Raw genomic sequence first — 27963 nt, 5'->3', positions numbered from 1 at the left:
AATTATGAAATTTCGTTTTTTTATAGGATTCTGTAATTTTCTTAACGTCTTGTTTTCAAAAATTTTATAAAGATGGCGTTAGTAAAAAATGAATTTAAATTTGAAATGACAGTTGGCTTTTGCTATAAAAATTAAAATTTAAATTTTAGCATAAAAATCGTAAAAAAATGAAAATTTTAACTGAATTTTAGAAAAAAATTGTGAAATTAAGAGAAATAAAGCAAATTTAAGAAAAATTGAAATTCGACCGGATTGCACAACACATTTGAAGCATGCGAAACATCAAACCACCCTCGCAACACAACTTTCGCATCATTTTCATTTCGATATCGAGGGGTTGAAGAATTTTCCCAACATTACGTATGTGTCAGTCGTAAAATTTTTCTGTCGAGGGTTGGATGGGAAAAAAGTCCTTTGTAGCTCTCATTCGAGATTTATCGAATGGCAGAAAAATTTTTTTAATTTTAAATTTTATTTTGTTTGTTCGCGATTTAAAGTTAAGTTTTGATTGTGTTCGTTAAAGCGAAAAGTGTAATAAAACGAATTTAATTAAAATTTTTTGTAAAAGAATTTCCCATTAAGGAGAAAATTTTCATTTGGAAAAAATCGACAAAAAAAAGGTAAAAAGTGACAAAGAGGAAAAGAAAATTATTTAATCATTTTGTGGATTATTGTGAGCTAAAATTGGACTTAAAGTGCATAAATTATCGCTAAAATAATGACAAAAACTCATCAAAAGTGTTGAAATTGCTGAAGATTATTGAATAATCGCAAAAATAAAATCCATGAAAATTAGCGAAAAAAAAAGGAAAATCCTCATGCACTAACACATCCATAACTTGTGTATACAGTGAAAATATACGACACAAAAAAAAATGAAAAATTTCTACACACAACATCTATTCTATTATTTTAACGTGTGTCTCGTGTGTTAACAGATGAAAAATATCCCTTACTTATTCATTCCATATTCTATTTTCTATCATCAAATATTGAAAAAGTTATCCAATTGCCAAAAATGTATTATTTGTATGGAAATTTTATATTTCCAATTTTCCGCAAATGGAAAATGTGAATCAACCCTCCCTCCTTTCAATTCTATCGTCCACTATTTGCATCTATTACTCATAAATTATTTGTAGGAATTTGTCGGTATTTAATTTACATAAGAAAGGGAAAAAAACAATAAAAGCAATTATTAGTGCTATCTTATTGCTGATCCTCGACCATTAATTTCCTCTTGGCCATTTATCCTCATTCATATTTTATGCCGCATGTTTTATTGAGGCATTCTTTGTATTCATAACATTTTGTCAATTTTTGTGTTGTTTAAATAGTAATTTAGCTAATTTAGAGGGGAATTTTGTATATAAAGTGTAGTCTGACCTACTTCTGCCACGTTTTTGAGGAAGTTTGAACTCTTATATTTGAGATTGCAAGCTTATTTGCTGCAAGAAATGCAAAAAACTTTTCGAAGTGGAGGATTTTCATGAGCATAACCTGTTATTGCATAACATTGATATTTGGCAATCTAAATTGATTAGAATTTCTGAAATTCATGGTTTTGGACAAATTGCTCCAAACTAATGAGAAAAAGCTCTAAAAGGGTTATTCACTTCTTATATAACCTAAAAAAGTATATTCATGAGTCATACGTCATCAGTAAATGACCTCTAAATCCTCAAGCGCCTTCTCAGCTCAATATCCAATTAGTTCCCAAACTTGCTTCTTCTTCTTCCACTTCCTTGCGTCTTCAATTGTAAAAAAACTGTTTCACAAGCTTGATACTAACTTTATTTCGTTCTATATTTATTTTCATTTGTTCAACAGCCAAAAAAAACTACCGAAAAATAATAAAAGAAATTGAGAAAATGAAGCTCGTGCTGAAAAGAATGATAATTCAATACCCTTAATAAAAGAAGCTAAAAGGATTATGCCAAAATTGTTGGCACAAAATTTTGTTTTCATTTTCCATAATAATAAAAAAATTGTAAGTGAAGAAACGAAAAATGTTTGTCTATAAAAGGACATAGAACAATAAATTTGTGTGTGGTATATGCTTGAATTCAATTAAATAGTATTAGTGAACCACAAGAAAACTAACTCAATTATTGAAAAGGATTTAGAAGTTCAATAAAATTAACCAAACACAAAAAAAGGGACAAAAGAAGTAAAGGATTTACACCAAATATTATATCGATCATAATAGGGAATAGTGCAATTGTGAGAAAATCAAAGATGCAGAAGGAAAACAAAGCACCAAGCGAAACACATCAATATGTGGGGCCATATCGGCTAGAGAAGACACTTGGCAAAGGCCAAACTGGTGAGTAAATTAAGATAATTAAATTGGCTACAGTGTTGTTTGCTGGATGTTTGTCTGATGCTATTTGTAAGACACTCGAAAATGTTGGTATTTAATACTTGATATCCAAAGGTCAAGACAATGTTGAAGCGTCCACAACTTTAGTAATAAAGACTAAACTGTGCTTGAAGTTAGATAAACTCAGATACTCAGATAGACTAAACCAAGACTCAATTAAATCAATCACAGATCTAGGTTCATTTGGTATAGATACGCAGATTTAACAATCCCTAACTGGTTAAGGGTCCATAAAGCATCTAAGTGTTAGATTATCCCTAATGTAGAATACCAGGAGTTCTGTGTATTATCTGCTTAGACCAGGTCTAGACAAAACCTGGATGATGTCTGTCTAAAGCATTGTCTAAGCTTAAATTGTACCTAAGCAAGGCTATGTCTCCTGATCGACACAATAATGCGGATTAGTGGTGATCTGTTAAACACGGTATGCTGTTCGGTTCCGAAGGTCAAACCAAAACATTTTAATCCAGCCAGTATTTGCAAATGCTATCTCTCCTATTTGTATAACATACATCATCATCCTCAACCCTAGTTTGACCTACAAACATCCAGTTCAACAACACTGTACATTAATTTTTAATCCTTTAATGGTTAACATGATTCAAAGTGTAATCGCAAATCCTTTACATAAATTCTTTACGATTGTTGGTCCATTAAACTTGATGTGTAATCTTACCATTTTTACTTTTCTAATTCCATTCTCATGTCACGCTTTCATTGAAATTCAAAAAAAAAATTCATTCATTCCATTGGCAATGTTTCCGATAATTTGTCATGAACATGCAATTGAATCTCGTCAAAGAAGTAATGTTTTTTTTTTTGCTGCTCTTCCTACATACCGTATTGATGGGGGAATTCATAATGAAAATGTCTTGTGCCATTATTTCCCCCCGGATAGTCGAGTATTGCTATAGCCATTAAATCTTGGAAAATAAATTTTTATACGATTTAATGAGGGTGGGGTTGAGTAAAGCGCATTTGTTTAATGCAGATTGTGGATGAGTCATAATGTAACAGTCAATTTTGTCTGTTGAAGTCAATTAGATACATTTTATGGTTTGGGTTGATGATGAATCACTGTTTTGAGTGATCTTTGCAGTTTTGAGGTCAAAAGGTCATGATGAAATGTGCGAAAAGTGTATTTTGTGGTAGTTGGCATTAGGGTATGTCAGAAAAGAGACCTTAGTGCAGTGTTTCTCAAATGTGTTCGAGTGACACAGTAATTATGCTTTCTCGCTATCGGGATCGGGATGGGGATTTCCCGGGATATCCCGAAAATTTGAATCCCGATCCCGAAAATTTATCGGGACCGGCATTTCGAGAAAGCATAACAGTAATCGATATATTGGGTGATTCAAAGCTCAATTGACGAGTTTGTCGACATACTAGTGCAGTGTTGTCCAAACTAGGTGCCGCGGTACACTAGAAAATGTCATGAATTATATTTTATGTGCGATTCCAAGGTGTGCCATGTTGCAAAAAAGTTGAGACAGCACTGGACTAGTGTATCGAGGACCTTAGTTTGAGAACCACTGCCTTACTGCCTATAATTCAAACAAGCATAATCATAAACACTTTAACATTCAAAGCACCGATTTTACGACCAATTTATCGATCCGACAAACTGCACCACCCCAAATTCCTTATTCCTTCAACGACATCCCATAAAAAAATATATATAAAAACGAATCATAGACAATGATAAAGAGTAAGGAGAAGAAAAATAATTTCATTGCAAATGTACAACAGCACTAAGATGCCGGGTCAGCATATTGTTTTTTTGTTGTAAAACTTAATAGAAATTGCATCGCATAAAAAAAAGTTGTATTCCCTCATTCCCGCCCATGTTCTTCCTCGTGATCTGATAAAAAGTAAGCAATTTGCAGCATCAAATGCTCGTCTGGGTTGGGCGAAAAATTATCATTAATAAAGGATTTTCCTACCATGAGAAATGTAAGTGGTATGGCAAGCATGTTGATATCGATTTTACTCTTCTTCGATGCCTTATTACAATTGTTGTTGTAGCTTAAACATTCCATTCAACCATTTGATGTTTGTTCTTCTTGTAATCGTTATTTTCCACTTATTTTCCCACCGAATTTTCATTCCATTTGTGCCTTGAACAACATGCGTTTTGTAGTTGACTGACTTGGTTGATTTCTTTTTCATTTGTGGATTGGTTGTACATGACGTCGGTTGATAATTTTGGGGTTTTTAGAGCAGATCCACACCTACTGTCGAGATGTCTACAGCTTGACATTCTTTTATAGCTTCTATAAGTTCCATTAACCTTTGCCATCCAAAACGCCTATGCCAAGAAGTATGTAAATAAGTTCCTACCCTTCTCACAAATTAAGGACGTCACAAGTGAATAACCCCACTTCAGAGCTACTTATTATTTCATTTTCTTATAGCCATTCCAGTCTCGTGTGCATGTATGTGTTTACAAAAAATCAGAGATTCTCAATTCTCATACATATGTTATGATATTGAATTGTTAGGATACAAGATTGGAATTAATTCATGATGCTTAAAGATTCCTTAAATGGAATTCTCAACGAATAAACTTTTTTGGGATAATTAGTTTAGACACTTGATGATCAGAGAGGAATTTGTTGCTGAGACAAGCATAAAATTAAGTTTAATGCAGGTTTACATTGTTGTTAAAAATGTATGAATATGCAATTAGTTTTAATTAAAAGGCTTTAAGCACTGCGACGTAGATGTTCATACAATGTAGCATCTGCTTTTGCTTCCATTTATCATCAAACAATAAGATTTTCATGACCAGATACTGAATACAAAAAGTGTTTCAAATGAAAATGCCGAAAGATAGTTTCGGTCCTTTGATCTTATTAATTAACTCTTACCTGCTCTTGACAATGTCTATTCGAATGCCATTTAATTTGCCGTTCATCGAGCTGTGCTGTATTCATTATTTTCCAAATTCAACCTCGTTGACCTTACAGACAACTCTTCTATTTTGTGTATCTATTTTTTGATATTAAGCTTCTCTGTTCTCTGGCTTATTTACTTTACAAGTGAAATGTTTTCTTGTTTTAGGTTGTAGACAATTCCATTCGAGCAGAAAAGTTCCAAGAAATATGTATCGTAGGAGGTCATATGAAAATATGTAGCTTACACGAATGGCACATTTTTGCACTTTGGAATTCTATTTTTAATAATCACTGAATTTACTAGTTTTTACATTAATTGTCGGCATGTTTAGCGTGATTTGCGGTTTAAAGATTAAAATTGATAAACCTTCGTTTAATGTGTTGATTGCGGATGGTCACATAACGACAAAAAGAAGACAATAACAATAACATGCAATTGCTGTAGGATGAGAGTCTGGGGAATTGAGACATATGTAGGCGAATATGCAAGTTAGAGAGTTAAGCCTCTGTTACCGAGTGGTTAGAATTGGAGATTGAAGCATTTGCAATGCTCTATGTTGTGAGGACGTGGGTTTGAATCTCACCTAAGGCTGATCTTTCAATCATAAGAGCTCTGGAGATTTTGTAAGGATTTACGCAAAATGACACAATGGTTAAGCATTGTCGTTATCACTAACTAGAAACTTCCTTAATTCACACTAAAATTTAATGTTGAGTAACCTGCGTGCCACGTCTGTTTAGTATGTTTCGAAATGTCATGAACCGATTGCTGTGTGCAGTTTCGACAGTGGCTTCTCAACTATTAGTATGGCATTAAACATGGGATGCTGATTCTGAGTGACTTTATGATAGTTAATGACAGTGCTGATAATCGTTTCTATTCGATCCCACTGTAAATCGAAGGGCGTTAACAAAATTGTTGTACAGGTTCCTGCTCCTTGCTAAAACTGTGTCCTGGCTACATCTGCTAGTTTCTTGTGTTGTTGCTTTACTTCCTTTTCTTATCGGTGAAGTTCTGATATGACACAACAGATCCTAATCTCACAATATTTAAATAGGCTACTAATCTTCATTCCTATTCAAGGGTCAACACTCTAAATTCCTATTCAAGCTTCTGCATGAATGCTGCTATTGTGCATACAATTTTTAAACAAATAAACCTAATTAAACTATAAATTGTGTTATTAAGAAATAAAAATTTCAATTTTATGAGCCTCGAAAATTTGTGTACAGCAGGAAATACCACAAGAAACTTACTGCTGCAACAATAAATCATTCGAGATTCTACCACAATAAAATATTGCATCATTATCTTAATGTCCTTAGCTCTGAAAATGTAAATTTAATTCAAAAAAAAACAAAATTTAAAGTCATGGAAAACAGATTTTGCCTTTTTGCAGCTGTACAAGGCACAAACTTTTTTCCGTATCCAAATTTAGAATTCAGCATAAAAAGCTCACACAAGTCATTAGCCGACAAAACTCCATAACAAAATTTTTGAGAGGATTTGCCTTTCCAATTTAGAATATAGCATAGCTTTAGATAACTGTTGATTCCAATGGTGCCATTAAAAAATTCTTATTCGATATTTTTATTATAATTGGGGTATTATAGATTTTTTTGGATATTTTTTGTTGCTGCTCAATACACATCAGATGCTTGACAATTTATTCAAGATTATAATCGTCTTTTATGCCATACTCATTTCCCACAAGCACATCACATTTACACCTACACACTTTCACAAGCGAATAAAAAAAACTTTGTCTTAGTGAGGATACATAACGAAGTCGACAAACAGTCTGAACTGCAAAAAGATGAAAGAAGAAGAACTTGACTGAATTAATTTTTTGTCGCTGCTATTTTCTTTCTCTTTTTTTGCTGCTTTTAATTTGAAATTTAAATTTTTTTTCCGAGCTACTTCCCGTTTCATGTCTGCTTGTTGGTATAGCATTTGTTTCCTCTTTTTTTCATACTTCTTGCTTTATATAGTGTCATTGAGTGGCAAATGTTCACCTATTGACATTTTTTATTCATTCAAGTGCAACTTTTATTAGCGGAATATTTGATGGATGTGATGGATGTTTGAGGCAGTTTGGTTGGTAATTGAGAAGGTTGCCTAAAGATGACTTAAATTGAAATTTCATCATATGTTCCAACGATTTTTTCAACATTTTTATTAAAAATCTATGAATTTAATGCAGCTGAACCTTCCAAACTCTAACTATCTGATTCTTGCTATTTTTTTGCACAGGCTCCACATTTAAAAACATAAAGATCATTAATTTTAAGAGAACAATTCCGCAAAAACTTTTCGAAGTGACAAAAGAACTTTCATTTTAATATTAAAAATTTAAATCTTAAAAAAGTCGTTATTTTTCCAAGCGGAAACCAAAAAGTTAAAATACTCACTTTTTCACACGTTGAAAGGATGGAAAGTCTCACAATATTTAAATAAGAGAGAGAATTTTATGCTTACCTATTGTTTGCCATTCTTATACTGATGTTGCTGCTCTATTTTAAAAAAAAAGTTATTCTTTCTACTTTCCTTCACAACACATTATGTATTAATAATGAGCATATGAAATCGTATGCATGCACATTCCCATTCCTACTTCCTTTTTTTTTACCTCTTCATTCTGCATGATTGCTACTTGTCGGTGCCATTGTTATTGTTGGTTGTGTTGTTATTTTCCATCCATTTCATTCTGTGGCATTCTGATTGGCTTTAAAATGATGAGACTTACATATCAAAGCATTCACATTTTTTTTATTTTCCTCGTCCATGGATATTATTGCATATATATAAAAGATGAAAATGTGTTTGTTGCTAATTAATAATTCAAAAGGTTTGAGATTTTATTTTTTGTGAAAGATTGCATAAAGTGGAGAGGAAAACATGAAAGTAATTTAAATAAGATTTCTTTAAAGTAAAGAGGGAGACTGGTATGATAGTAAGTGGATGAAAGGCCTTGTAGACGAGTTGAAGTGGGTGTGAAAGGGAAGCGCAATTTAGTGGGTTTGTCAGTCACACTTTGGTATTGGAAATTGGCGAACGGTAGGCAGCTATAGGGCTAGATTCAGGCAACATCTGGCGAAGGCCATGAATCAATCGATTTGTACGGTCAGCGAAAGAAGTTAGTAATTCGACAAACTCTAGAGTCTGGAATGTCTGGAAGTCTTCTCGATCTATAGATTGAATCAGCTATCGAACCAAAAATCACTACCCAAAACTCTACAAAACAAATAATTGAAAAATTTATCACTAAATGTCGACTAAACTTCATGAATATTAAAATCAAAGCAAAAATTCTAAAAAAAACTTTTCATCATCAATTAAAGTCATCGATGCGATGAGAATGTTCAATGAATACTAAAATAATTCTGTATCTGTGCAAATAAGGAATTAAATCGTTTTTCATTAGCATAGGATTCAATTAAAAAAGATTACGAAAAGCTTCTTTGTATGCTAATATCAGTGAAATAATGTAATTTCATGGGTTAGGATTAAATTAGATTAGAATCAGAAGCTTTTATTGTCAATTGGATTCGAGAAGAGCTTTAGAAGAATTCGCAGAATTATTTGCTAAGTGTCTGAATCAGGATGATGTCAAGTGCTTGAAGAGGTAGCAACTAAGTACATATTTATTGTCTAATTCGTATTAACAGCTACACAAGAGTCTTTTCTTACAGTTTTGGGTCTCAATTAAGGTTTTTAAGAAGTCTCGGTGTTGACAAATTCTCGAAACCGAGACCTCGACTTCCCGGGTAGTCCTTATAACGGTCTCGGTCTCGGTATTGACTCTATTTCGCATTTGATAACTTCCTTGAACAACTCTGACCGATACTCAAGGTTGAAACTCATCAAAGTGCTTCTAAATTCCGAATTCTTTCAAAAATACTCATACAAACATTAAGAAAATGTTACTTCGGTGCATATACAGCTTCACATCCATTCCATGACCTTTTCCTAGTAATATGATTTGCCCAAAGCACACTACCAACCTATCTGTATCTTCTTTTGAATTTTATATCATATTTCAAAAAATGAAATTTCACTTTAACTTGTTACTTTGTAAAGTAAAGCCTCTTAGCAATAATTTCAAATGCCAACAAATACCCTGAAGTTCACTTCATTTTCTTCGTTTACAAAATGTATTTAATTATGATTGTTGCTAGTCCAAATGTGCATCAAGCATCTATAAAAATAAGAAATCTTATCAAGAGCATTTCTATAGCACTCGATTGCCAATTAAATTCATAAAGAGCAATGTCTAACAATAAATTAGAATCGATTTTATTTTATATTGTCATAGTAAAAATATTTCAGGTCACTTCCTGTTACCATAGATGTCTGAGCATACTTTTTTCAAATTAAATGCTTGTTTATATAATTTACGGTATGGAATTTTTTGTCAAAATACTCAATTTTGACCGTGCTGGGGAGATACTTTCGATTAAAATTAAATTGATGAGTGTCTGTGTCTTGTGCTAGATCGAAGGGAGGATGAAGACGCAGAGTTTTTGTTATAAATTTGGGTATGACCTTAAATTGGAATTGATGGTTTAGTGAACTGTAAAATTTGTTATTCTCAATGAATTGGAGAAGCTTACTTCTCTGACTGTTGACTTTTGACCGTAGATGCAATTTAGAAATTGAAAGTTTGAAAGTTTGATGCTTTGAGAATGGCAATTGGATTGAAAGGGAATTCATTTTGATATTAAGTTAGGGTAAGTTTATATTAGGTTAGACAAGGGACGGTTAGATGAGTTGCTAAATCACATTCCCTAGTTGAACACTTCTATAATAGTTGCACTAGATATTTCATCAATTGTTTAGTTACTGGAGCAATGACGTCCAAATTGAGAATCAAGCTAAAATTTCATTTTCTAGCCAGCAAATGGCTTGCTCTCAAGAGCTGAGCATGTTGATTGTAACGCTCCTTAGCATACTAAACCAGCACATTTAAGTAGAACAAGCTCTCGAGAGTACAAACTAGGTGACAGAGCCAGCAACAGAGTCAGATGGAGAGCCGTATGTTGTAACGTAAGCTCCACATAAGAACATGGTTGCAGCAAGTAAGTAAAAAAGTAAACTTTCGAGAGCATGCGAGGGATTCTAATTCAACACCTAAGGGAACTGCTCACTTGAACAGAGCAAGAAGTTGACTAGGATTTTATATAAAAAACTCGACTGAATTCGGATCGACTTCTTACAAAATTTGAATCAACTTCGAGCTCTGTTTTAGAAAGCACTGACCATATGTTATCAAATTCATTCTACTGCACTCCCAGAATATCAAATTTCAAAACACAACTCATGCCATAAACAACAATATCCTTCCAAACAACCTTAAAATTCATCACCCACGATAATTGCCATAATTATTCAATATCAAACAGCAAACAACAACAACCCCAAAAGACCATTTGAAAATTGCTTTCATCAACACGATATATCAAATGAAATCTTTGTTGATATAAAAATGTCAAAGCTGGATCCAAAGATTCAATGATGAAAATATATATTTTTCACCAAAAATAACCCCTTTAATCGGTGATTTAATTCCATATCCAATTTGAAAGCCAAAAAAAAAATAAAATTTATGTGAAAACTTTCTAAACCATTAAACTTTCTAGTTTAAAAGATTGTTGACAAAAACTGGTCAATTAATCACTGGCAAATAAAGAAGAAACTTTAAAGCTATTTTTTTATTAAATTGCCATTTTATCAGCATCAATGCTTAATGAACCATGAAAAATGGAAGCAAAAATTAAATTTTCATTTGACTCGTGAGAGATTTTCATGACTAAATTGTAAACCTACACACGTTTCAGATTGATATGTCAATATCATTATCAGGCTCTAAGCACTTTAGTCATGACTGAAGCTTTTCAGTAATTATGATGAAGTCAAAAACTCGTATGCGTCATAAGTACAGTCTGGCTGGATTGATTTTTTTTTTATGAATGTTTTGTTTAAGTCATCGGTGCCGCATAGTCTGAAGATATTTGGGTTTGTGAAGTGTACCACAATGTGATGACTTCAAAGACGGTCGATGAAGCTTTTTTCCTTATTTTTTCTACGTCATGAATGTTTGGCAGGAGTAAAGTTGAGTTTTTTACTATTTTGGGGTCCTTTCGTCAGTGACGTCCATGTATTGGATGTATTAGATTTTTGTGCAGATTATCTTATTAATGCTTTTGATTTTCATCCTGAAAACCCTAGAAAATTGAAGAATTTTATCCAAAGAGTCAGGCTCCTTCCCTCAAGTCCACCCACTGTATCCAGTACCCTTGTACCAAAAATTTACCAATTGATGAACAACCCCCAAAAACTTGGCAGTAAAAAACGATCTTTTTTTGGGTTAAAATTATTTGTTTTCACAACCTTAACCTCAAAATCAACCTCCAATCCATTCAAGCTTTTTCCCATGCACACAATGAGCTTTTCAACTCTGCTCATTAAACAATGTTAAGGAGATGAAAAGGCACTTCAATGTCAAACAATTCCCTCTCAATTCATTTCATTATTGCAATTAAAAAATCCATCTCAAAAGTCATTTCTTAATGAAGAGTGAGTAAAAAAATGGAGTCAGAAGCAGCAATTAATACATACCGAGATATAATTTTAATTATATAAGCAATTATTGACAAGGTGAAATCGATTTTTCAGCTTAAATGCCATTGCTCACATTAATTTTACTGTTTTTTGCGTTGTCTAAAATAACTCTACTGAATAAAATAAATGAATATGGATGTATGTACATGTATAATTTGAGTGTGTGTCTATGTCAGGTATAAATAACATGATTGTAGTAATGGATTGCGTGAACAAACCATTGATTGCTTGACTTACTTGCTAGATATTAGAATGCTATAAATGTGAATGAAAAGGAAAATAATAAAAACGGAAGAGTTGGGAAGTCACGTAGTGTTGTGAACAAGTAAAGCATTGTTTACTTCTGGTATTGAAGCATGAAAGTTGATCATTTGATGAATTTCAAAATGGCGGATGAATTTTCCTCACTTCGAAAAGTTTTTTTGTGATTTTTAACGTATAAACACAATAAATCATCACAAAATGACTGCAAATCAAGCCTAAAAAGTGGCAAGATTGTTCTGGTCGCTTATATCAATCTCAACTTCCTGGAAATTCAAACGAAATCCGCAAAAATAAATTCAATCTTCAAGAATAACCCAAACTGAACATCATTTGAACCTTTTTTTGCCATTGAAAGTTACTCGATAAACATCTAGAAGGGATTGGATGAAAAACAACAGAAAGGCATACATTTAAAGAAATTGAAAATAAGACTTGTTAATGATCTGTGTATATTTTGCCCCATTTAATGTTGTGTTTATTGTAACGAACATACACACACACATACTTAATTGTGATATTGAATTTCAATTCATTTTTTTTGTGCTACTAATGACGTTATCTATATGGTGTCATCATTATTACTAACAATCCTTTTCTTTTTAAGACATCAAATATCAAATTATATTTTCTTCTCGAAAAGTTTTCCTCTTTTGACTTTTTTCATGCGAAAAAAAAAAATTCGTTGTGCTTTGTGAATAAACTTGTGCCTTTATGAATAAGCAAGATTGATTGAAATTCTTTCGTCCATATTTGAGAGTAAGCATTTCTTCATGCATGAAATTTATATTGAGTTTTGGGGTTATGTGTGAATGATGTATGCAGAAAAGGTTGAGGTTTTCAAATTCAGTTTGGGTTTTGTGATTATGTCATAGCTGCAACCATATTCATGTGGCTTCTTGACTTGATTCCGAGTCGACTTCAAGGTCTGCAGTTCGGTTAAAGAGACCTTAACCTAGCTTAACCTAAAATTCACATCCATATGGATCAATACCATATTTACAGGCTCATACCTCCTATATGTGACATCATTTGCGGATAACCCACATGTACTCAAAGAATGTTTCAATATAAAAATACTCTGAATATCACAATCAAGAATCAATTGAGCTGCAATGCATTGAAACTTGTGCAAAACCCAATTAATTCAGTATTGAGGCAAAAATCGCAATTAGTTGAATAATTTCCACAGTCATTCCTTGTTCATTTTGCCTTTGTAAATTGCAATAAATCGATCACATTTTTGCGGCATGTGCTGTTTGAGAATCTAGCTTATTTATTAGGTTAGAACTGTATATATATCCTCAAAAGATTCTTTTTTAAATCCATCTTTGATTTGTACAAATTATTATAACTTTCAAAAAAAATCACTGAATGCTTTATGGCGTCGTTATTGAGACGTAAAAGAAAAATGATTTATGTTAAAAAAGAGAGAAAAAGGAATGAAAAAAAGTAGAGAAAAGGCAAAGAAGAAATGAATGATATCAAAGAATTATCAATGAAATGGCTTATCCTTCAATAAAAAAATGAAGAAAAATGAGTTTCGTCATTGGTTTTATGTATGAGTATCGAGATTTAGGGCATATACATTTTAAGGGGTTTATAGATCGACAGCAAGGCTTCCCAATTCGGGTGCTCAGTTTCGGTCTCAGTCTTGATCTTGGACTCAGTCCTAATCTCGGTTTCAGTCCTGATCTCGGTCTGAGTCCTGATCTCAGGCTCAGTCCTAATGTCGGTCTCAGTCATGATCTCGGTCTCAGTCCTGATCTCGGTTTCGGTCCTGTTCTCGAACTCAGTCCTGGTCTCAGTCCCAGTCTCGGTCTTAGTCTCGTCAATTCATCAAAGCCTAAACATCAGGAAACTCCTTCGGATCCCCTGAATTCAAAATCTATTTTGACATCATGTCGCACATGCTCGGAAATTTAACATTTTAATTTTAACATAAATCGAGTATTTAATGAATAGGGAGCACTCAATGTTGTAGCATAATAAAAAATGGTGATAATAATCGCTTATGAAGTTAATGAATAGATGTCAGTTACTATTGAAATTTCTGTTGGTCATGGCTGACATAAAAAAAATCCTTTTTTTTTTTGTTCAATGACAACTTCCGAATAGCATGACTTTGATTGGCTTATAAAAGGGGGAATTTCGATGTGTCTAGATGGAAGGTGTAATTGTGCACATTAATGGATATTGTTTCATTTATTTCTGACTTAAAATTGATAACGTATGACTTATTTTGAGAATTAAATCAAGAAATTTGTAAAAATAGACTTCCTGTCTAGCTCTGTTGATGGCTCCAATTCATACAAATTCTAAGCTGATTTCCTCCCACTGTTCAACGTCAAGTAGCTTTCAAAGCGCATTCTCTTCCAGATTCCATCAAGTGCGGTGTAAGGTTGCTTGGCTATAATCAAGCAATAAGCTTTATTTAATACTACTTGCATTCTGTCATAGCTTCCTCATTTTAAAACTCTATAAACATAAACATAAATAGAAAGACATGATATGACCTAGATAAACAACCTTGAATTAAGTAAATAAGTAGTTTTCTAGTTTGTTTCTTATTTTTAATGCAATGTTTATCCATGATCTGTTTTTAGTTTGTTTCTTGTGATTATTGATTGTATAGAGACTATATTATAAACTATAAATTGATTACTTTTGATGTGTATCATGCCATAACAAGGAATGATTTATTTAGGGATGATGTGACAATTTAATCGAATAAACAAGGAGAATGTTCATGGATATGCTCACAAAATTGAGCATACTCATGAATTTGCCCTCAAAATAGGTATTGTATTGATTGAGAACTATATTGATTGAGTATAATCATAAGCACGCTTATTTGTGATTTTATTCGTTGTCAGTAAGGGTTAATAGATCTGTGTACAGTCCATCCTATTAAAAATAGAAGAATGTCATTTGTCACTATTAGTAGCAATGACACAATTCATTATTTTACAATAGTAATGTCACGTAAAACTGAAAGAAATTGAATTTAAACTTATAAATTGAAAGTTTTATCGTCAATTCTATTTTTCTCACATAAAGACCCAGAGTTGGCAATTGGCTGACGACAATCGGTAAAAGGACTCCGAATGTCATCTACCATCGGCAGTCAACGGCGACTGGTGGTTGACTGGTGGCTGTCAATGGCGTCCAATGGTTGACTGCCTACTGTAGAAGTCAAAATATGGCCAAACACAGTCAATTCCTAACTCTCTAAAGTCCATCCTACAATTGACAACTATTTTGTTTTACAAAATTCATTCCTTGTTCCTTTAAAAGTCTCTCATTTCCTACCAATTGTCACTAATTGATCGTTAAAGTTTTCCCTTGTTGCTACTAGTTACACAGCTCCGTGTGTGGAGGATATTTTTAGAATTTTTCACAAATAAATGTCATTTCACAGCTATAGCAACAAATTGTATTGATGAAAAGGAATTCACACAAAAAATTCTTTTTTTTTTGCAATTGATTTTCTCTTCATTATTTTTAACGTTTGACATTTCAATATTTTTTTTTGGTTCCGTTGCCATTAGGAATGTAAAATTTCTTCCACATAATCCAATCCACCCTTCTGTATAACTTCCTGTATTATCGACATCATCATGTTTGACATACAAATTCATTAGCATTGAAAAGTCCTACTGGACATGTCACACAACATATATAGTAGAAACTTTGCGGAGGTGGAGAAAATTGTCGAAAATTACATCAATCATTCGGTCATTTTTTGTGGCTTTTTATTGCCTTGCGCCTAAGACTGTATCATTATTACAGCTTTTTCCTATATTTGTTGATGTTTCTTAAGGAACAAGTGCTGGGAAAATATGAAAATATGATTGAGCGTTTCCAGCTTCTTCTTTCCTTCCACTCATTCTGAATTCTTTGCACATGTGACCTCGTTGAATTATTTGAAACTAGCAAGAATAAAAGACGAGAATTTCTTTTCTTATTCATTTATGATGGCTCCGTGTTGGGGGATATAATAAAAAATGCTGAAATGAGTAAGAAATACTGAGTGAATGACTCAGTTTTTGGAATTTTGATGGAAACGTCGTGAATTTCTAGGAAATATTTGTTGATGTAGATGAAAAATGCTTCAATTGAAGCTAATGCTGCAGTTATAATGGTTTTTGGGGGCTGGTAGGGGTTGTCTCCCTAACGGACGAAGAGCGTCTTTTCATCATACAGAAATACTGCTATGGTACCTAATAACGGTCTATTTGCCAGCTTCTTGTAGGTCAAAAAGCACACAGCGTTGAATTGGCCAAAAATCCGACGCCTGACTCTGGCTTGAAACCGGATTTCTTCGAATTTGGTCTGAGATAAAAGTAACAATAGCTTAGAGCTCGATTTTATTAGATTTTGAAGCTTCCGACCGCCATTTCGTTTGCGGATTCCAATCAAAAAGAGGCGATGCTCCATCTAAGCATTTATTAATATCCGAATGTTCCCAGAACTAATTCTAATTTTAGCTACAGTAACATCAACATTATGTAAACATTATCACCAAAACGATCATTATCTCCTTAGCATCACGCCCACAGCATACAATCTATAAAAAAAAAGTCGCGAGAATAATTCACGACTGAATGCAACTGAGATAAATCATCTAATTCCGACACATTTTTCCATATAAAAAAAATGCTCTTATAAGCTCAACTGATATGCAGCATATAACATACAATATTAATATATAAATTTTTTGAATTTGAAAAATAAACTCACATATATCATGTAGAGCAGTGGTGGGCAACCTGTGTGTTGCGGCACACATTTGTAGTAAGCTACGAACAAGATACCACCGAAACCGCAAAAGGCACGTGGTTTATATCACGTCCAAGGAAATGGACTAGCGTGCCGCCACACACAGGTTGCCCACCTCTGAAGTACAAACGGAATGAAAAAGGAACAACAACAAACAGAAAAGCGAAAATTTGTGACAATATGAGGCAAATATTTTGATAATCGATTTTCTCACATATATACGAGGCACATTCATTCATTCCTGTGTCCCTAGAAAATAAACATGGCATAACCGAAAAAAAATAAAAAGAATATGAGCAGCCACGATGGTGTTGGCACATCCAATTGTCTCGCATGCATCGAAATTTAATATTTTATAGAGAAAATATTTTCATTTTTTTTTCGTCGTGTCCTTGATTGCTTGCTTTTTTGACATCCTATATTATTTCTATGTCCCTGCATATTTTTAAGGCAAATTTACGAATCAAGAATTTTTGAGAAAATATTTACCACAAAAATGGCATATAACTTTGACATTAACATGTGTTGAAACTTATCCATTATCAATAGATATTTTATAGACATGTGAGGACGATTGATTTGACTCTGGCTTGTTTTTGTATCCATATTTATGGTTATTTTAGGCCTATCATTTTTTGTGCTTAAGATTTACAAGCAAATCGACCTAACGAACTGGAACTTTTTGCTCATGTAGAAGCTTTTTTGGTGCTTAAAATATTAATTTCCTAATTTTCCATAAAGTTTGCCTTAATTTAATTTGACATTAAAGTTTAAGCCAGCATTTTGCGGTATGTAATTTCCTCAACAGCGTGAAGCGAACCAGCAAACTTTTTCATGCTCGTCAAGTTAAGTTGAGGGGTTGTTCAGGGGTGATGTCCGATTTTTAGGGAGTTTAGGGCTTAGGGATATGATTTAGGGGAAGTAATTTCATAGAAAATAAGACAGTTTTCCATGAAAAGCTTATTAAAGTTCGTCAGAATAAGAGAAATGACAATGGAGATGGTCTTTATTGTTTAAACTTTCTCTTGCCCATCCAGTAACGATCCTAAATAGTAGAATTCGAACAAGAACCGTTGGCCCAACCCAATAGTTCGTCTGAGGTTGCAGGTCTGCAGTTTTGGGTTATCCAAATTCTCATTAAGGGTTCTCAGTAGAACTTGTCACAATCGAGACTTCCGGAAACCCGAATCCTCAATCTACACGCTAAACCGCCTCTACTGCATCACTTTTTCACGTCATATTCCTTAATAGTTTCTCAATAACTCCTCTCCATTACGTCATCCTTGCATAATCCCCAAACACAATTAAAAACTTTGGTAAAATAGAAAGTGAAAAGCTTGTAGACAAAACAGAACAGCAAAAAAATAATTGAAAGAAGAGGATGAGATGATAATTGAATGAGACATAACATTCAACATTTTCAAATTTGTTTCGTGTTTCTAAACGACCTTAAATTAATGTTTAATGATATTTAAGCCTTCAGCAGTGAAGTTTTAATGAGATGGAGAAGAAAAAAAATAATTTATAGATCCGAAGTCATTTTCAATGATGATTGTTGGAGGTTGATTGTTTTATGGCTTTGGTGTCGATAGAGAGAGTGGGTTTCGCGTGTGGACTGGATTGTAAAGAGTCTGGAAAATAGTTAAATTCTGTAGTAAGTGATCAATATGGAACAAGTTCTAAGAAAATAGTCGGTATGTATTTAGATGACCCTAGCAGGCAATAAGCGTGCTCTAAAAAGCAGTGTAAGCTGATAGCAACGCTCACGAGCATGCTTATCTAGTATGCTTAACGTGAGGTCTCGAAAGCAAGCTTGTTTATTGAGGTGAGCTATTTAGTGCCGTAAGGAGTCGTTCACTCATTACGTACCACTCTTAAGAGGGAGAAGGATGTAGATTTTGCTTCAAGAGTAGACAAAATTAGACTTCATGTCGCCCAATTGTCCTCTTCATGCAGATAGACAAGTAAGCTTCAAAAACAAGGTTATTGTCGATTTTGCTGCTAAGCTGTCATTTATCAAGGAATTTCTATTCCTTTTTCTGAACAAGAATTTAGTTGCTATGCTGCTCAAAAAAATATCTGAACAATATTATCTGCATTCATTAAGATTCTCTGACCTATTGTTCCGGATTAATTTTCATAATCTTCAAAATGCTTCATCCTTTTTCTCTCAGGTATGATTAATCCAATGACACACTCTACTGATAATAGAAATAGTCACAAGTATCCTTTAATCTCAGATAATTGAATCATTCTTTTTTAATCTCTAAAATTGAAATTAAAAACGCTTCAGATAAAAAAAAAATCAGAATCTAGATTCAGCTCCTTTAGTGCTGTAGAAATAAATTTTAGATACGTGACACTTTTGAGAAAGAAGACATGGGATAAATAAAATAATAAAAAGATGTTAAAGTGAATGAAATAAAAAAATATTTCGCCTGATTGGATATCTGACAATAATATTGCTAGACATTCAAGAGAGAGAATTTAAGTATTAAAAGTTAAAGTCCTTGACAGAATTGTTCAAAATAAATTGTCATGGATTGTTTGAAGAGGGAGAAAATTTCTTATTTTTGGGTCTTTATGGATTATTTTATATTTTTCTCATATTTTTCTTGGTGGGTAGATTCATTGAACTCGAAAGTAAATGGTGAAAATAATAGATTAGGTGGATGATTTACTTTTTATTTATAAATGACTGATCTGAGTTAAAATTAAAGTGTTCTTGCTTTACACTTTGAGTGAGAATTATTTTTACTAGATGGGATGTTGAATCTGAACACGAAAATTACTCACATTGCATAGGAATATATCGATTTTAGTTTGCATCACCTATAATCAATAGAAATAAATTGCGATAACAATCTTGAATTTAGAGGCTATATCAGTGGTGGGCAATCAGTGTGCCACAACACACTAATGGGGTCCCAACATTTTTTGAAATGTCAATAACCGTATGGTGTTTGTGGTTTAGTTCGAGACTTAACATCATAATGTCTCACGAAATATTAACGGTTGCCAACCACTGGTTTAGATGATTCTGCAAATAAAAGTTGAACAGTCACAAACCTCTCAACACAAGAGATATAAACAACTTTCTACAAACTTAATCTTGATGATTAGTTTCTATGGAAACTTTAAGAATCAAATGGTGGTAACAAAGCAGTTGAACAGAATTCTGTTTTTGACTGATACTTCTGCTAATGCTGATTTCTTGTGATGTTTCTCTAATTTCTTTTTTAATTCTTGCACGTCAATTAATTTTCCTTATGTCAATAAGTTGTTTGCATTTCCCGAGTGGATAAAAATACATAATGTCAATTAATGTTCAATTTTTCATGAACTAGTTAAAATGTATTTAAGTCCACTAGGGATAGCATTCTCAGACTAATACAGTTCAGAATTACTAATGATACTTAGTTACATAGTTGTGATGGCAGAGTAGAATGGAATCTAGGATATTGAATGTAGTCAAAACTGCAATTATTTGAGTTAGGAATGTGTGTACAAGTGTTTAGACAACAGACCAGATATCTGTAAGCCACTCTTTTGTTAATCCGATTCCCACCAGAAGCAGATATCGCATTCATCACAAAGTGATTTGTTATTTTTACAAGAATTCCTACAGAACTCATGACCTTATTATAGTATGTGCATCTTCAACTGATGAAATGTTCAAAAAATAATAACTCAAACATGTACTTTGCTGACCCAGTAGATCAATTGTGATTCATAGCTATTGTTTAATGTTGTTTAAAGATGGCTTTGATAGAAGTTAACGTCTGTCGATTTCTAATATCTACAGCAATGCTATCTCTATCATCAGACTCATTCCAAGAATTATGTCTTTGCCTTTAAACTAATAAGCTCATTAAAATTTAACATCATACCCGATCAAGCCTGAAATCATTAAAATCACACCACCATCTACTTTAAATTCATCTCATTTTAAAACTGTCTGTCGCTGTCATAATACAACATAATAAACAGCAATAAATCGATCCATAATATTGGATGATTATGAACATTTTCTCGACTCTCTCTCACCACAGCAAAAAAAAGCAGCAGCGAGAGGACATTTATTATGATTGAATACTGAACAGCCTTTAACAATTTATTTCTCATAAAAATATATATTTTTAGCATGATATTTTGCAAAATAAAATCGAATAAGTACATGATGTACAGTTTGAAGCTTGAAGTTATTGCCTCTATGTCAAATTATATATTCAAAATCATATATTGAGTTCAATTAAGGACATGCCTTCGATCAAATGAATCAAAATAAACCAAGCCTTGAATAGAATTATGCTTAACAATAACTTAAGGCAGTTGTGGGCAACCTTTAGTTTTCGGGGCAGACCTTGATACTAAGCCTTGATGAAAACCGCACACGACAGACAATTCATGGCATTTCAATGAATGTGCCATGACACACAGGTTGCCCACCACTGACTTAAATAGGGTTAAATAGATAATAAATTTAATTTTCATGTAAAGTGCGCCTGATTCATTCACCTGTGTTGACTTTCCAACATTATTTATATTCTACGCCATCATAACCGTAATTGCATTCGTCGCCATTCACCCTCCATTCTAGAGCGATGATGTAAAAAGAGAATTATTAAAATTTTAACACCATCCACTTCCTACCTCCTTCTGATATTTATGAATTTTTATTTATATCCATTTTTACTTGCTTTAATTATAGGTCTAGTTAAGCTGGGCGTACAGTGTGTATCAGGCAAAAAGGTTGCAATCAAAATAATTAATAGAGAAAAATTGAGTGAATCTGTGCTGATAAAGGTAAGTCTAAATACTTTTGCATTATTTTTTTTTAGCTACAGGAGTTTTTATTGCCGGACGTGGAGTTATATTTTCGGCTTTTTTATTTCCTTTTGTGCCGTTTATGGATTAATTTGTGTGGCATAAGGTGGTGATTTTTGTTTTTAATTAATTGAAATTAATTGTTCCTGTGAGAAATGTTTTGTTTTTAACTTTTGGGTCTTGTTTGGGAAGATTTTATTGAATTTTTGGTTCAGGAACAGAAGAGAATACTGTTTGTTTATTCTGCGATATGCAGCTGTGCTAAAATGCGATTCAAGGTAATTAAAGGTTAAATGATCAAACAGACGATAAGCAGACAGCACCAAATGAGCGCGTTCATTGTCTGCTAGGGATGTGATTTCATCAGGAAGAATTTAAGTCCCATACAGGTGATACCAGGTGATAAATAAGTGGCACAAGTCGGTTAATCAATACAGATTGCAATCGAGTGTGGCATCTAGTCTGAGTCACTTCGGCGTAGAGTCGGATTTATGATCGATTAAGTAATTTGTGTTATGTGGAACTACTCTGGCAGTTGCAAACCAAATGTTGTTGATATCCGTTATAAACCAACTGTTTCAAGGATGAGGTAGTAAGGATTCACTAGAAAACCACAACAATATCCAAAATTGTCATAGCCTTCACAAAAAGGATGTGAGCTGGACTTTAATACATGTAATTTAAGAATGATTTGGTTGTGAGATTGAAACTCGATTGGCTGTCCGCTCCTCGAATATTCAGCAGCATAGAGTATTTAAATCCTTGACGCGACTAGTTCGTAAGCTTCTAACTCATCATATCTATGTTGATGACAGTAATAAGAAATAGAATCATCAGAACACCACAGCATTCAGCTACATCAACACATCTTCATCATCAGCATCTTCATGTATTTAAATTCTTCAAACCTCAAAACTTCCCAAACAAATGTAAAATCCATATCAAATAAGCATTTTATTTTATCACCATTTTTCACACCACTTAACATCGATCTTATGCCACTCATAAATTCCACTTACCTATAAAAATTCCTGATAAATACAATAACCGTAATCATAGTGTCATGTTATGCCAATAATTTTCTCTTTTCCTGTTATTTTGTTAGGTTGAGAGAGAAATAGCAATTATGAAGCTAATTGATCATCCACACGTACTCGGCCTGTCAGATGTATATGAGAACAAGAAGTACTTGTAAGTAGGCAGAACAAAAACGTCAAAACTTTTACTTTTTTTGATATGTTAAACACAAATTCATGCATAAATAAGTTTGTAGTGGGGAATTTGTGGCTAAAGATTGGATGAGATTTTGTTAAGGTGGAAAATTTTTAATGAATTTTTTATATGTGGGAGTTGGTTGGATGTTCTGTAGCATTTATACCTCATAAGGTTGATTAGCTTTTGACTTTGATGGTCGTCAGGGCTTAATCTGACTTATGGTAGAAAATGGCTATCTTAAGATGATTATCTCGAACCTTAGAACTTCTAAAGCTTAACTAAAGCTCTTTAATTAACACTAAATAGAAGCAGACTCCGTGTATCTTCCATATGGCTGCCTAATTTAGTCTGTTAATAAAAGAGCTTAAGCTGAGCCTTAAACGCTCTGTGGCGGAGATTTCTTCATTTGTGTCGCTCGGATATGACTCTACAGATCCTCTCAAATCCAACATTATCTGCACTTTGTCAGCTTTTCGACTATTCTAGCTGATCTAACGAGCTCTAAGCTATTTACCTTAACCGACAGAGAGCTCCTTTCATGGTACAGAAACCCTTAAAGCAATATCTATGCTTGTTAGCATTAAGTGCTACAAAACATCCAAACAACTCCTTTTAAAACTTGAATTTTAAAATTTTTCCTATCTTATACTCATCCTGATCTGAATAACAGAAAAACAGACACACTAAAAATAAATTTTACATGACATTCCACTTTTCTTCCTTTATCTTATATTTTTTCCCACATTTTATAGATATTTAGTGCTGGAGCATGTATCAGGAGGCGAATTGTTCGATTATCTAGTAAAAAAGGGTCGACTTACACCGAAAGAAGCTCGACGATTTTTCCGACAAATAATATCTGCTCTAGATTTCTGTCATTCACATTCAATATGCCATCGTGATTTGAAGGTTTGACTTTAAGAATTGAAATATTGATGAAAAAAAAAATGTTTATAACATGAAAATTGGCTTATCTGATTTTTTGTTCCACTTCTTTTCTTTCTTATGCAGCCGGAGAATCTCTTATTGGATGATAAAAATAATATAAAGGTACATACTAAGTTTTATGATGAGAATGACATAAGTGAAGGTCAAGAAAAAAATTCCATCTTGTTCAGTCTTTTGATTTAAGATTGAATGTATAACATGCTGTGTACACAGATGTGGATATACATAGAGAAAATATATAAATTTCCTTCATTCTTTATTGCTTAAAGCAAACACCATATTTGATAGAAAATTTGTAATCCATTCGAGGAGAAAAAGAGCTTTTTTTTTGTGGGAAAAAATGATTCCAAAATTGTTCATCAAGTCTTAATAAAAGGCTCAATTTCTGAATGGATTTTTCAATAATATTTTCTATTTGACATTTAATGGATTTACGGAAAGAATTGTGCAAAACTTTGATATTGAGGTCTGTGAGGCTTAACGTTATACACGTGCAGGCAATTTTGTTGTTAGGTAGAGAAGCTTCATTAGGATTTTTTTGTGTATTGTATGTTTGTGGCAGAATAATTTGGTATGGCAAGAGTGTATTTAGGATTTTGTATATAAAAGGACATTGAATTTTGAGATTGACCAGAATCAATTGAACTTTCTGAATAAAACAAATAGGTAAGTCGATTAATAATTTAGTCCCAGGTCAGTATGACTTTGACTTGATGTCGGACTTTGGTTTAAATCCAGCATAATGTCACAGTCATGCCGGTTTTTGGATCAATTAATCGATTTGTGCTATTCAGGCTTGATTTTGTGTCATTAGTATCGATCTTCTTATTTAAGTCACATTTCAAGCAAAATAGAAAGATTTTGTAACAGTTTAAGTAATTACTGCTTATTCTACGGATGCTTCTTCAAGCTATTCTATCTAGAATAGTGATTCTTAGTGTTCAATTTGACAGAGATCGAATTGGAAGTCTCCGTAGTAACGATAAGCCACAAAGTTGCCGTGACGGCGTTGCTATGGCTAATTTCGATTCATTTTTACGGCTAAAAGTGTAGCTCATCTCATTATGATGCTTAGGAATGTTAATTTTGAGACCAAATCATTCGCAACATACTTAAGAGTATAGCTATAGGAACACAAATTTACCTTATAATCTCCGCCCATGTCATTACCAAGACATATTTTTTTCTAAAGCCTTTCTAAATGTCTAAAAACTTGGAGACTCGAGTGTTAAATCATAAATTCTTTGAAGTTCTCTCTTAAAAAAATATTCTACATCCTAACAAAGCTTCACATCCTACACTATTTGAATATATTTATAACAATAAACTTTTTTTTTATGGGTAACACCCCCGCATTGGGAGAATTATTTTACATTAAATCTTTGATTACTTTGAACCCAAAAAAAAACAACCAATGCAACAACATCGTCTCATACCTCACATGTTTGGCAAATTTTGTAAGCAAAAACAAAGTTTCGTCTACATCACCTTCAGGGGGGCGTTTGGAAATTAGGTAATGCTTAGGAGGTAGGTCAGGGAGTACAATATTGTTGACAATCCTCGACTAAAACCGCACACGGCAAACAGTTCATGGCATTTTCAAAATAATTTGGTGGCACACTAGTTGCCCATCGCTGGTTTAGAGGAGAATGATTTACATTTTGGTTATGAAGTTCAAGTTTTGGTTCATGATTTTACTACAAAGCGTTACAATGGAGCGAGATGGTAAGGAGAAGCAGGAGTAGTGGGTCTTAAACAAGAGTGAGATGCCTATGTACCGCTGGACACTGGTGTCTTGCGCCAAAAATTCTTGGAAACAATATGAACCTTATGCCGTGTGTGGTTTTGATCCAGACTTACCACCATGATGTGCCACGAAAATTAAAAGCTTTTGAGTTACATAATTTCCAAACATTCCCCATTCCAAAATTATCATTAATCAAACTCAATTTTACTGAGCACTCGAGACATTTTCTTTCTGTGTAACATTTTGTTTTCTTTTCATGTTATACAATACCAAGTCAGTGTCTATTTTTGTGAGAATAGAAATTATTTACCATAAAAAAAAGTTGAAATATGAATAAGTTTATTGTTTTATGAATAAAAGGCATGATTAGATCTTAATTTTTGTAGCTTATGGCTTCGTTTTCTTCGACGATGACGTTCATTTTCAAGGATAAATTGTTACTTAAATTACTGCTTATTAAAAGTCGATGGATATGAAATATGAAATTATAATTGATACATTTTGAGGAATTAATCTTAAAATAATTGCTTGAATGAATCCAGACAACGATAATCCACTAACTCTTGACCTCACTCATGGCTATTTCATACCTGAAATAAAATTCAATGTTAATCCATTATGAATGAAACAACTTGAACTTTAATGTCTTCGCTATTATTTTTTTCTTCCTCTTTATCACTTTTTAGATTGCCGATTTTGGTATGGCCTCACTACAGCCAGCAGGATATATGTTGGAAACATCATGCGGTTCACCACATTACGCTTGTCCTGAAGTTATTCGTGTATGTAGCATACCCATGTACATGTATTCAATTTAATTTCTCTTTGTGGATAATTTCTTATTATTTTTTATGTTCATTGTTGTGAAGACAGAAGTTATAAAGTGAATTTATGTCTTGAGGGTGTGATGGGGATAGAGCGTATTTATTTGGGAATGTTGGGGTTAGGGATTCAATATGTTGGTTGATTGTGTTGCAATTTTTAGTTCTGTGAATTATTGTTACTTGGAATAAACAGATTGTTACAGTCTACACAATTAGTCGACTGTATGTTCAGTTAGTCAACCGTATGTCTAGCTATAGACTTGAAATTTCATAGCTAACTACCAGGGGTTCGGTCAAGAACCGCAAGACAGCATTTCCTGCATTTTAGACGCCCACGCCTGCAGTTTTCGACTGTTGCTTTTAACTCGTCCAAGTATGCAGGCCTGCGAGTTTCGTCAGCAGGTCTTCAGCTTTAGAAGAACTCTACAAACTCCACAAATGGTCATGTTTAACTAGACGTACATATCTATACGTTCGGTCGGCTACAGCTTGTCACGTTTAGAATAAGAATAAAATTGTGCAAAATTATGAGTTTTGGTAGGATTTGAACTCGTATCTTCTTAACAAACGCTTCCTTACTTCAACAATTCTGTCATTAATTCACATCAGAAGATCTGACAATTGTCCAACTAGCAACATCCATACTAGTAACTTCGTTGAACTATTCATGTGTTCTCAACATAAACATTTCTCAGAATTGATATCCCTCAACCTACACAATATGTCCGCCTACACTCTATTCTTCCAAAATAACATGCTAACTATATGTTATGTCCAGTCTTCCTTTTCCATTTCCTCTTTCATCTCTTTCATGTGCTACAAAACATTAAAGCAAGAATAATAATGATAATAGCAATAATTTATATAAAATTTAATTTCGAGTCTCCTTCTTCTTCCATCCATTGCATAACCAATTTTGTAGGGTGAGAAATACGATGGCAGACGTGCAGACGTATGGTCATGTGGCGTGATTCTATATGCCTTATTAGTTGGTGCTTTACCATTCGATGACGATAACTTAAGACAGCTCCTTGAAAAAGTAAAACGCGGTGTCTTTCACATACCCCACTTTGTTCCGCCTGACTGCCAAAACTTATTACGTGGTATGATTGAAGTTAATCCAGAGAAACGATTGACGGTAAGGAATAAAGTAATTAAATATGTCTGGAAAATAAATTAATTAATTTTTTAAACAATTTTTAAGTTATCGGAAATAAATCGACATCCATGGGTAACGGCAGGTGGCAAGAGTGAGCTAGAACTTGAATTGCCAATGATGGAAGTCGTCCAAACTCATGTGATTCCTACAATATCTGCCGTCGACACCGACATACTCAATTCAATTTGCTCACTTGGATGCTTCAAGGATCGTGAGAAATTGATACAAGAATTATTAAGTTCGCAGTAAGTGCATTTTATGGAGATGTCATTGGAATCAAATGAATTTAGCATAAAAA

The 27963-nt window shown here is 33.3% G+C and overlaps 1 protein-coding gene across 4 annotated transcripts in view; it reads left to right on the top strand.

Annotated features, from left to right (window-relative positions):
* Positions 1–402: 402 nt before the first annotated feature.
* sff (sugar-free frosting) overlaps positions 403–27963 on the top strand; it is a 35397-nt gene continuing 7836 nt past the window's right edge. For all 4 annotated transcript variants that reach the window (XM_070650503.1, XM_070650502.1, XM_070650501.1 and 1 more), the window contains exons 1-9: positions 403–620; positions 1831–2326; positions 21657–21751; positions 22878–22963; positions 23740–23896; positions 23999–24037; positions 26369–26464; positions 27429–27644; positions 27711–27910. In XM_070650503.1, coding sequence (XP_070506604.1) covers positions 2239–2326; positions 21657–21751; positions 22878–22963; positions 23740–23896; positions 23999–24037; positions 26369–26464; positions 27429–27644; positions 27711–27910 — 977 coding nt within the window. In that variant the 5' untranslated portion in view covers positions 403–620; positions 1831–2238. The remainder of the gene's footprint in view (positions 621–1830; positions 2327–21656; positions 21752–22877; positions 22964–23739; positions 23897–23998; positions 24038–26368; positions 26465–27428; positions 27645–27710; positions 27911–27963) is intronic.

The sequence above is a fragment of the Chironomus tepperi genome, unplaced genomic scaffold (genome assembly GCF_022539635.2).
Source record: "Chironomus tepperi strain 1889 unplaced genomic scaffold, CSIRO-AGI_Ctep_v1 contig_445, whole genome shotgun sequence".
Classification (NCBI taxonomy): Eukaryota; Metazoa; Arthropoda; class Insecta; order Diptera; family Chironomidae; genus Chironomus; species Chironomus tepperi.
This window is presented reverse-complemented; position numbering and strand designations above follow the sequence as displayed.